At 43.0% G+C, this 11,749-nt stretch overlaps 1 protein-coding gene across 1 annotated transcript in view; it reads left to right on the top strand.

Moving 5' to 3' along the window:
* Positions 1-7,611: 7,611 nt before the first annotated feature.
* Positions 7,612-11,749, top strand: part of SLC7A5 (solute carrier family 7 member 5) — a 35,221-nt gene continuing 31,083 nt past the window's right edge. Inside the window, exon 1 of the mRNA XM_035336802.1 lies at positions 7,612-8,409. Within this exon, the coding sequence (XP_035192693.1) occupies positions 7,797-8,409 (613 nt within the window). The 5' untranslated portion in view covers positions 7,612-7,796. The remainder of the gene's footprint in view (positions 8,410-11,749) is intronic.

Here is an 11,749-nt window from a genome sequence, read left to right as displayed (position 1 = left end):
CTTTAAGTAAATTATATAAACTCTTAACAAATTTACTCACTTAAAAGCAGGGATTGATAAGGAACTATTTTTGAAAGTTAAAGGAAAAATAAGTGTAGGAGATCTTTTTCCTCTTTCTGTCTTCTGAATTATTCTGTGTCTTTTCAAAAGCTCTTTCAGTGACTTACGTGAATTAATACTCCCAACTAAAAACACTTCAAGCAGAAAGTGTGAAGAAGTGAGACGTCTATTAATACTGATAAAGGTCCTTTGTGGAACTGCTTTAGAGTTTTGGGAAGAGAACTATCTTCTCTAGTCACATACACAGAGATGTTTTGTCTTTTTCCTTTTTTTTTTTCTCAAAACAACAAAAAGACTTGGTGCTCAGACTGACAAGAGGAGAAGGAAAGAAACTGGCTTACAGAATCTAGCCCGTTTCTGTTACATTGACGACGGTATGACCCGTGTCTGATATGGATGATGCAGACTGTCTGCTCTGTCTATACCCCAAGCCAGATGCCTTTTCCAAAACCTTGTAACAAATGGAGAAGCTCTTAATTTTTTCAGTTTTTACTTTTCCGTGTTGATAATGTGCCAGGAGAAGAGATCAGGAGAAAAGAATTCACCGGTATCTCAAGACTGGCAAGAGCAGCGAATTAGGTGAAAATGTCCAATGGAACCCAGGAAATTGATCACATCAGGGGAAAACAAAATTGAATGGGTACCAGCTGATCCCCTGCCCCCTCTGAGTGGGATCTGGGAGAAAACTTTAGTTTTGAAACCTAATTCAGCACTAGGAGAGTATGGACAAAATGCGGCATTCAAATACCTGTAAGATGTTCTTCAGCAACTTGTAGAGCACTAGTGCACTCTTTCCACAGTTTTGTCTTAAGCTTTTCTTAAGAGATACCTGCCTTCATGACAACTGGGGACCAGGTTATATTACAGCACCTTATGGTAATGAAATTAAGTGATGTTTGAAATTTACTTGTGGACCACACAAGTTGTTGTGTGAGTTGCCAGTTGTGGAGCCTTATGCTAAAGTTACGGTCCAATTGCCACAAACGTTGTCTACCTCTGAAGTATGCTACTAGCTATAACTTTCTTGAGTGCACCTTGCTCAGTGGCTTCTTATGCTTTACTGTGTTTAACGGTGTGCCTATGCGTGAACTTGTGTACAAAATGTACAGTTGCATTTTCTGATGAGGAACAGTTCTGTCTGTAAACCCACGATACAATCGTAATTGACTGCATTTAAGGAGTATTTTTGGAGGACAAATATTTCTTGGTCTGCTTCTGCCATGAAGTGGTCTCTGGTTGCTGGTGTCATTCAGTACGAACGATGCCAGGACACTAGCTTGTCAATGAGAAATTCAGAACTTCGGAATCCATACTTTCCAATTCCAAGTGTTCACTTTAAAAGCACCTTAACACTTCTTAGTGTGACCCTAATGATTTTAAAGCTTTTGAATGTTCTTGTTTAACCCATTAAGTTCCTGCCTTTGCTTCCTTAATAGCTCTACCTCAGGCTTTTGTTGGGTTGCAACACTTGTGCCTTTCTCCTGGGCAGTATAAAATGTGCCCGCTTAACTTTAGGGTGACTACAGAGTAAAGACAAGAAATTCTCTCTCAATTCCCTGTGTAGTAGTGTATGTATATATCTTCACTGCGTAGTGTATTCAAAGTGGCAGTATGTATCTTCATCACCTTTCACCACCTTTCCCAAACCCTTACAGCTTAGTTGAACTATACCATGTATGTCTTTGGCATCATCAACCAAATCTTGTACTGTGTTTCTGGTCCACAGAACCACATCAGTAATGTTTTTTCCAGAGAATGACAGGTTCCGAAAACAGTTGAAGAAGGGACATCTGCAGATGTGAAATTAGGAAGAGAATTATTTCACTTTCAGCCTGAGTGAACTTGATCCAGTCATTGTTAAACTGGAGGTTTTCTTTCAGTGCTGTTCAAATGCTTTTTTCTGAGGAGGACCCCTTAGAAAAATGGCAGTGATGGAGAACTGGCTGCCTTGCAAATACCTTGTATGTCTTTGAGATTTTTGCTTCCCATTATTAGCAGTTAAGATAACTTTGTATTTTTTTCCTAATGTTGCCTTTACATTTAAAAATGCAGGTGATTCAACAGCACTAAGCTAGATACGTGTAGCCTGCATCGACCAGAATCTTTAGAACTGCTGCCTTATAAATATTGAGGTGGATACAGTAAAGGGAACTGAAATAAGCTCTGTGAGATCAGTGAGAAGCCAGCTATTTGCTTTACTGGTGGAGGAAAACTGTTGGGATTATAAAGGGAACAACCTGGCCTAATTTGGATCAGTTTGAATTACCAGATAAAAACATACATGAAAATCTGCCGTGCTTAAAGTTGCAAGTTAAGACAACATCTCTGAATTAGTACATAAACTCCCTTAGGAGGAATTCTTGTGGTTATTAGTTTAAGTCCTTAAAAAGTCAGACCCTCCCTATCACAAGGGAATGGGTCTTTTAAAAAAAAATGCTTCATGCAATTGCTCAAAGTTTTTTAGTTGCCTTGGTAATTTTCACGAAGTTTTTGTGCACCTCTGATCTGCTGAGCTTGTTTCACTAGCTAATACAGCTTTGCTGGCATATGCAAATACAAAATGCACATTTTGTTCTTAGGGAACTGCCGTGGATAATTGGTTAATTTTCAGATGTTTTGTTATGCTCTAGCATGCTCATACTCAACTAAGTTCTCACTGGTCATGTTTGCTCCATTGAAGGAAATTTCCTTCCTATTTGGGTAAATCTCCTTAGCATGTTAACCACCATGCTGATGTCTGAGATGTTGTTGAATACTCTGTCGATGATCTAAGAGAAAATTCTCATAGAAGTTTACTTATTTTGTTAAAGTATTGTCATGGAAGTTTTGTTAGCGAATAGGCGTATTATCTAGTCATACAGTTAACTTATACTCCATATATTTATATAAAACCACATCTAAATATTCTGACGTAAAATGAATCAACTTCAGTTTCAGCACTGAGTCTTGAATGTATGTGGAAATGAGGTCAGCATAGAAAAATTTAACTGGACTGTGTTACAAAAATAAGCTTTACAGGGATTTTCTGTTACAGTTACTGTGCTGCTTTTAGAGTAGGTCTTGCATTGACACGTTAGTGGTTTAGAATCTCCAGTAGAGATGAATAGTTTCACTGCTGCAGTGCAGATTCTTGTTGAAATTAGCAGACCAGTAATGAAAAGGGGAGGTTTCTTTCATCTTTGTTTGTTTTTGGTTGCTTTTCTTCTGTTTGTATTTTTTACCTAAACTTTTATGTTACAGCGACTGTATTGCCCTTGTGAACGCTAACTTCAAGGAGAATGATTCTGCGTGCATGCACGTGTACGCAAAATTGTAGATGGGATATCATTCTTTTGCCTTATTCTTCCAGGAAAAATGGGGAAAAAGAGTTTGGTTGAATTGGTGGATGTTAGCTAATGTTTGTAGTGACTTTGCACAATTGAGTTAAGCTGTTTGGCAGGTGCCTGTATAGGAATCTTCAGGCTCTCCTGTTAGATGGTACAATAGAGAAGGGTCAAAACAGACAACTGTATTTGTTGTTGCAACAGTAATCATTTGTGTGACTTAATACTATACTGGGAAACATTCCTGTGGCAATAAGTATTATGAATTAAAGACTGTAGAGAAAATCATTTTGAGGAGAGCTTGTTGAAATGCGAGTAGAAGGCTTTTGAGCATAGATCTGTGTTGGTCCAAGCTCCTTTCGGTATTTAAATATTGCTCCTAACAGAAATCTTGCTCTTAGCAATTTCATAGATGGAATGACTTTAATTGGCATTGGATGCTTGATCCATATTCCTACATTCAAGAACTTTTGCACCAGTGCACTTCAGGTACATACCAACACGTACACCCGAGCAGTCTTCTGTTGTCTTCTGTTCTGGATGGCTTGCACTGGTATTCTTACTGCAAGTCTGACGGGAGTGTATCTTTTGGCTTTAAAAGCTATAGGAATTAAGGTTGCTTTGATCTCACAAAAGTCTGCTGGGTTTTAACATACTGGAATTGTACGCTGCATACTTCTGAAGGAAGGACCCTTGTTCTGTTCAACTTCATAGTCAATAGTGTTTGCTTTAAAATTTGAATACCTTAATTTTGAATGTCTTAACTTGTATGTGTTGGCACATCTCTACTTCTTTTCTTTGCACATCTAGTTTTCATGGCAGTTATTACATTGTATATTTTAATGTATGTAATCTACCTAATCATAATTGATTGAAATCATTGTCTTTGTGGCCAACATATGTAACGGGGAATGCTTTTTATTCTCCTAGGATACAGGCCTTTCTCTCCAGTTTTTACTTGATGTAAAGAAACTTGTAGCTGCTGTGTTTTTAAACTGTTAAATTAGTGTGCAACTATGCAATAAAGAAACAGAGAAACCTGTGTCTCTTTTTCATTGTGTAATTAAGCTCTCCAAGTTAGAAAGTAGATTTTCTGTCAAGAAAATAATATAATTCATCCTTCAGAATGGACCAGTTCATTATGAGCAGAGTCTAATCAGATGTCAGACATGGTGATACTTCAGTCTGTGACAGACTGCTGAAGCGTATTGTAGTTGCAATGAAAGAACAATGACCTCTGTGTTGCAGCTGCACTGATGGAAGGATATCTAATTATTTGTTACATTCAGCTAGATGCCACATGCTGTCTAAAATGGGATTTCAACTTTCTAAGATCTTTACTGAGCTACCTTGTTTGATGTTTAGTATTAAACTCGACCTAAAGAAACTGTCGGCTAATTTTCTTTCTCTGTTGTGTAATTAGTGCTGATAAAACTGAGTGGTCTGGTGTGTGGTATAACTCAGAGTTTCACATTTAGTGATTTTGTAGTGCTTCTACCATTACAGCTTTAATAATGTTCTTGAATAACCTAAAAAGGAAAAAAAAAAAAAAGATTTAAAATAAATTGCATTTACTAGTGATAATTGACTGATCAGGTAAAACAAATACTAATTCAACTACCTGACTCACAGCTAGCCAGGCTTAGGGTCTAGGTATCCTACAGATAGATCTGTTATGCGAAGTTGAATTTATTCAAATAAGTTTCCACTTCTTCTGGTAGAGTTAGGAGGCTGTGTTCCTGGTTAAGGAATTCAACCCTAAAAATAGTTGCAGACAATACTTCTATGTAAGGACTCCAGAACTGGGGTAGGCAAGCCATTTCAGTGGGAAGAAAGATTGGCACAGGTTAAGAGTAATGCCAGCTCTACTAATGCTATTTAAGGGTTCCAAAAGCTAACACCACTTCTTTACCTGGCAAAAAAAGAGCTTAGACACTCTTGCAATAGCATTGCTTGAGCCATTGGTTAAAGAAGCAGCTTATTAGGTTCCAGTAGGCTGTCTTGTTTTGATCAAGGCAGCTCTCCTGATAAACGGTTAACAACATACACATCAGTTCTAACAAATGACCAATTTACTTCTGCTATTGGTAATTATTTGCCTTTCTGACAAATAATTTTTACTGACTTTCTTTTTGATGTGACAAACCTGAAGTGCCTGAGTATTAGCATACGGAGAACTGATTGTATAATCAAATCGTCTTCAAAGATTGTGCAGAATGACTTGGGGGCCTGAGGAGATTTAATGTTTGCGGTTAGAACTGATAATACTAATACTTAGCACTTGCAAAGTGCTTTGAAGATGCAAAGCGCTATCTGAACACACCCTAACACCGCAACTGCGATGGAGAAACAGTTGCAGAATTAACTCTGGTTAACATGCAGTGGAGCCAGGTATGTGTTGACTTCAAATGTGGTGGTTCAGTGGCAGTTGTGCTACTTCCCCACTGCTTCTTGATCCCAGGATTTCCAAACAGAAATGATGTCAAAGCTGAGCCCGAAGTCTGCAAATTCTTGGCTGCCAGACTGTTAATAAGTTCCGTTTTGGAAGAATTAGATGCAGAGAGAAAAAGATAACTTGGCCCCATTGTTGTGGAACCTATGTTGTGGAAAATGCTGTGACTTAGCTGTAATATCAGGAGTAAAATACCAATGGGCAAGCAGCTGATTTATTTGTCTTCAGGTAAGAACCTGGTCTCGAGTACTGGAGAAATAAATCTCTTGAATGATTTTGTTCACTGTGCAGCTCAATTTGAGCATTCTTCTGAAAACGTCTGAAGCATGCGCCTTGCTCCAATTCCAGTCTTGTCTGCTGGATCCTCGTGTAGTGAGGCTAACACCCAGGCAATCCTATATGTAGTAGGCACTTGGTTTTTTCCTAATTGTATGGGCCTGTGAATGTTGTGCCTAGGATAAATGAGATATAACAAGTAAATGTTGGTAAATCTTTCTTTGAAAAATAATTCGTTTAGATTGCAATCATATGGCCTGGGTGATGGGGCTAACGTTAAGCTGGTAGGCTGAAAAAAACATTTGGGAATTTCAGGAAAATTGTGTGATATCGTCCACAGTGTATTGCTGTGGTTTTGTTTGCTTTTTAAATTATTATTATTGCTTTTCATAGTCTATACAATCTCTTTGGGATCCCATTTCTCTTCTTTGGGATCCCATTTCTCTTTGAAAACTAGAAAAATGTGCTCGGTGCTGATGCAATTTTTGTCCGTGCTTTCTTCCTGAGTAGGGATGCTTACATAAATCGAGAACCAGCCCTGTGCAGTTGTGGTGAGCAGCCAGTAGGTGTCAGGTTCTGATAAGTGCTCCGGGATGCTGCTCGGGAGAGCCCAGCTCTCCGCTGTGCGCCTGAGGGGTCACGATGCCAAGTACCTGTGCGAGTTACCTGCAAACGTTACTAAACTGTTGCCTCTTTCCCAAAAATGCAGATCTCGCGTTTCTCAGAGGTGTCTTCCAGAAAACCTCCTGACCCACCCTAATGCCTGCGCTGATGTGTGTCAAACTGGCAAGGAGGAGTATGGTACGGGCAAGGACACCAGCCTTGGGTTTGGGAGCTTGGGCACGACTTCTTGTAGGACACCAGGACTCGCTTGCTGAGCTCCTCAAAGGTATCATGTCCAGCTCTCAATGGCAGCTTTTGTTGCTCAGAGTCCGAGCTTCAAGGCTTTTTGTCTGTAATTCATCTCCTATCCTAGAAGGACAAGAGGCATTTGTTAAAGAATCGGTTCCTCGGGGGCTGTTGTGAACTTGCATCCAGGGACATTCACGAGGCAATTCATTGAGATAGTGGGGTGGAAGTTGCTTGTTTTGCCTGAGTCACCACCCCTGGAGGTCTTTAAAAGACCTTTAGATGTAGAGCTTAGTGATACGGTTTAATGGAGGACTTGTGAGTGTTAGGACTCGGTGATCTTGTAGGTCTCTTCCCACCTCGATGATTCTGTGATTGGCTTTAAAAAATATATATAATCTTTCAGGTGATCGATAAGAAATGGCAGGCAGCTTTCTGCAGTGCCTCTGCAGAAAGGAGGGTGACACAGCAGCAGGCCCTGGCTCAGTGTCTGTGTGGATAAGGCTTTATACCGGCGGCTGAGGCAGGGGGAGACGCGGCTTTTGCTGACTTGCAGCCACCGAGCGTGCGCCCCCCGCCTCACCCCGCTGCGTGAGAGACCCGGCGGTGACGGCGGCGCCGCCACCTCCCCTCCATCCTCCTCCTCCTCCTCCTCTCCTCCCCTCGGCAAGGAGGCCGTCCCGGCGGGCCGCTCCCCGCCTCATGCGAAAGTCCCTCCCCGCTCGCCGCCCCCCGGCGCCTCACAGGGCACAAAAGGGGCGGCTGCATGGTGGCGGCCCAGCGCCCGGCCGCGCCCGCTCCGCTCCGCTCCGCGCCCCGCTCCGCGCCCCGCCGCCATGTCGGGCAGCGGCGGCACCGCCGGCACCGCCAGCACGGTGAAGAAGAGGAGCCCGGCGGGTTCGGCCTCCTCGCTGGCTCAGGAGGAGGAGAAGCAAGCGATGGAGAAGATGCTGGAGGCGGCGGGCGGAGGGGCGCAGGAGAACGGCTGCGCCCGCTCGCCCTCGCCGCCCGCCGCCGCCGCTGAGGGTGAGGGAGAAGGGGTGGCCCTGCAGCGCTCCATCACGCTGCTCAACGGCGTGGCCATCATCGTGGGCACCATCATCGGCTCCGGCATCTTCGTCACCCCCACCGGCGTGCTGCGGGAGGCCGGCTCGCCGGGGTTGTCGCTGGTGGTGTGGGCCGTCTGCGGGGCGTTCTCCATCGTGGGGGCCCTCTGCTACGCCGAGCTGGGCACCACCATCACCAAGTCCGGCGGGGACTATGCCTACATGCTGGAGGTGTACGGCTCGCTGCCCGCCTTCCTCAAGCTCTGGATAGAGCTGCTCATCATCCGGCCCTCCTCGCAGTACATCGTGGCCCTGGTCTTCGCCACCTACCTGCTCAAGCCCATCTTCCCCACCTGCCCGGTGCCCGACGATGCTGCCAAGCTGGTGGCCTGTCTGTGTGTCTGTAAGTAGCCGCTGTCCTACTGCACGGTCCCACGTGGCTCCTGCTCACTGATTTCCTCCTTGCATGCAGCAAAACCCAGCCGCAGCAGCTGTCCGCCCGTAGCCCAGCCCTTCGCCGTGCCCTTGCTCCATCCCCGTGCTGGTTGCAGGCACGCTTTTGGCTCAGTTTTGAATGATGAGAGCAGAAAGCACGGCGCCATCCCAAATAATTCAAGTGCAAGGATTCCCTAGCTGGCAATTTTGGCCCAGGGAAGCCCTGTGATTTGGGACATGCAGCAAGCATACACGACAAATGTGGTGTGGGTTTGGTGCGTGCGCTGGGATGGGATTTCTGCTGCCCCCAGTGCTGTGGGGCTGCTGAATGCAAGCTGGGGTGGGAGCAGCCAGGAGCTGCTGGGGAATTATCTGCTGCCAGCAGCTGGTGCTGAAGGTGGCCTGTGCTGCACCACCCAGCTGTTTGCTGCACCGCTTCTGAAGCATTTCTTAGCTCCAAATGCACGGGCACCATGCTTGGAAACTGGGGTTATTGCTTTCTTTTTGCTAGCAAATGTTCTTTTCTGTGAGCGGGTGCCTCACGGAGGAGTTCATTTGTGCCACGATGAGCTGGTGTCTCTGCTGTGCCACGTGCTGCTGCTGTTCTCATCTTTTCTCTGGTATCTTGAGGTCTGTGACTTTGCCAGTGAAGCCCCATTTTGTGTTCCTCTGGCGACTGCAAAGTCACCCCATCCAGATCCCGCATTCTTTAAATACAGGATGATTTTCTGCCTTTCTTTCCTTATTTCCTAGCCAGTCAGTGTTCCACTCCGCTGGTAGTTCCTGTGCCATTGTAAAGAAACACATCCAGAGAGATCTATTAATTTATATAAAACGTTTATTTGGTGTAGGAAGCTAGTTGTGTAATTTTTATTGTAAAGAGAAGCCAGTTTGTGCTGTCCAAAGGGAGATTGTGATAGAGTCCTTCACCCTCCGAGGATCGCAGGCATTCACAAGTTGTAGCACGTGGTCTTTATGGGAAGATATATTATCTGTAAATGTCTTCACGCGCAAGCTGACCAAGCCTTTTGATAGATACTGTGTATGACTAGCTAACAGATAACGTAACGTAAGTAACAGCATGGCAGCAAACTGTACAATAATTAACAACATAATAATCAAGAATAACCCACTTTCATCTGCAGGAGCTTTGCCAAAAGAGCTTGGATCAGGTGTCTCTGTTCCCATTTTACTGATAAAATAAATACAAGAGTAAAGTAGACTTGCCTGTGGCGAGATCTCTTCAGAGACAGGGCGGATTGCATCATGACACTTCTTGATGCCAGCTCTCCTTCCCGCTTTTTCTTCTCTAACAAGTAGTGTAAGTTTCTGCAGCTTTCTTATGCTAGCAATTAGTAGTTTTCCCGAAGCAGAATTTGTTCTTGAACCTTTACCTTGAAATGCCAAGGAAAGAGTTGCTGGTTCCACAAATCTGCGTCATTTCCATGTGTTTCTTCTTTAAACTTTACTCCCACCACCCCTGGCTACTAGTTTGTTTATGCTTTGGGTTAAATCTTTCTTTGTCTCTGCTTTAAAAGGTTCGTTCATCGTGCATTGCCTTCAGCAAGTTAGTTCTCTGCAACTTTGATTTCTGGAGTTAGCTTTCCTACTGTCTGGTGCCAAAACCACATCATGAAATGGGAACAATAAATGAAGTAAATCTGGTCCAAGGACTAAGCAAATCACACAAAGCTTCCACGGACTAACAAGCCGCTTGCTACGTGGTTGTTCCAGGCTTACCCCTACCCAGTGACTTTGTGGTTTTTTGTTGGCTCTGTTTTTTCAGGAGCCTTAGTGTAGGAAAAATGGTCATACGCTCTAGAGCATATGGTAATGAGTTATCTCAAAGAGGGAAAGCGTGGTTTGGGAAGCAATGGGGGAATTTGGGGCCCTGAACAGTGGATGACTTATGCAGGCAAAGCCCAGCCATCTAAAACAGTACCAGCTGTATTCTTTGCAAAGTTTGTGTGTCAACATAAAATGTAATTGACTGTGTGGTTTCTAATAAGAGGAGAAATACAAAGTTACATGTTTCCCCTTCAGGTGTTACTGGTGTTGAACAGTTGAATAAATTGTGTTGTTCAGTATTTGTCACCATGGAATGCAAAAACTGAATTCCTGGGCATTAAGATAATCTAAATAAATCACAGTCGTGAAAGAAAAAATATGGTTGGAAGAGGGAATTTTGTTCCTCTTCATGTGCTGAAGAAAACAAGGTGGGTGGTAAGTAGAATTTAACTTCAAAAAAGATATTTTCTGTAATCAAGATTGTAATCTACGCTCAGTTGGTATGCAAGGCATATTCCACAAGACATCACGGATGCTTAATTAAGGTTGTCAAATAAAAGTGTGAGAATTCACTACAAGGAAGTCTTCCTCTAGTAAGATGGGTCAAGCAGTTCGTCGTTAGCGTGGCTTATTTTACGTTCACTGTGAAACGCCCAGTGTTCCCCAGGTGTAAGAATTTGCAGGTAGTTTAATTAGCGGTTTTCAGGCTGTGGGTTACTTACGTAGCTTACGGTCATATAAACTGCGTGTCATTTAATGCGAAAGATCAGATGGCTGATACTTCTAAGGCTGATAAATCATAAAAAGCAAATGCTAAAGGATAAATGCAAACTCCACCTGATATCTAAGAGTTTTTTAACAGACTAAGTTAAAGTTTGTGAAACTGAGAATTTTGGATAGGCATGAAAATTCAAGAGCCATTTGAATTCCCCCAAATATGATCTCTTGTAAACCAACTTTGCCCCTTTTAGAGACGTTGGAGGGACAGTTACTAGGTGCTGACTTCTCATAGTTGATAACATCAGTATTGATAAACTGATAAATCTTAACAAAAGTCATTAAAAATCAGAGCATAGCCCAATGCTTGTGTATGTTCTGGAGGTGGCTCAAGGATAGGAAGTTTCAAATTATCCGGTTAAAGATAACATACATAGTTCTTACTTCCAGCTGCTAATTTGAAGATTTTCAACATGTGATAGCTCTTTGAACTGTAGTACAATAAATTTCCTGCAGAGAAGGGAGACGGGATAATGTTGTTTCCAGACATGAACTCATTCTTGCTTGGTGTTTCACAAGTGCCTGAACTGTTCTTCCTACACACATTCTTATACACAGCCTGCTACGCACCCCTTGTGTGCTGCCTAACAGGTTATTTTATACTTGACAACATAATCTGCTCCACAGAAGCTTGAGAAACTCTGCCAGTTGCATATAATTTTGCTCTCGATCTTCAATGTCAAATGACTGATTTGAGCGTTAGCTTCTCGAGCCTTTTATCACTTATTAATTATATATGCTAA

This window comes from Oxyura jamaicensis, chromosome 11 (assembly GCF_011077185.1).
Source record: "Oxyura jamaicensis isolate SHBP4307 breed ruddy duck chromosome 11, BPBGC_Ojam_1.0, whole genome shotgun sequence".
NCBI lineage: Eukaryota > Metazoa > Chordata > Aves > Anseriformes > Anatidae > Oxyura > Oxyura jamaicensis.
This window is presented reverse-complemented; position numbering and strand designations above follow the sequence as displayed.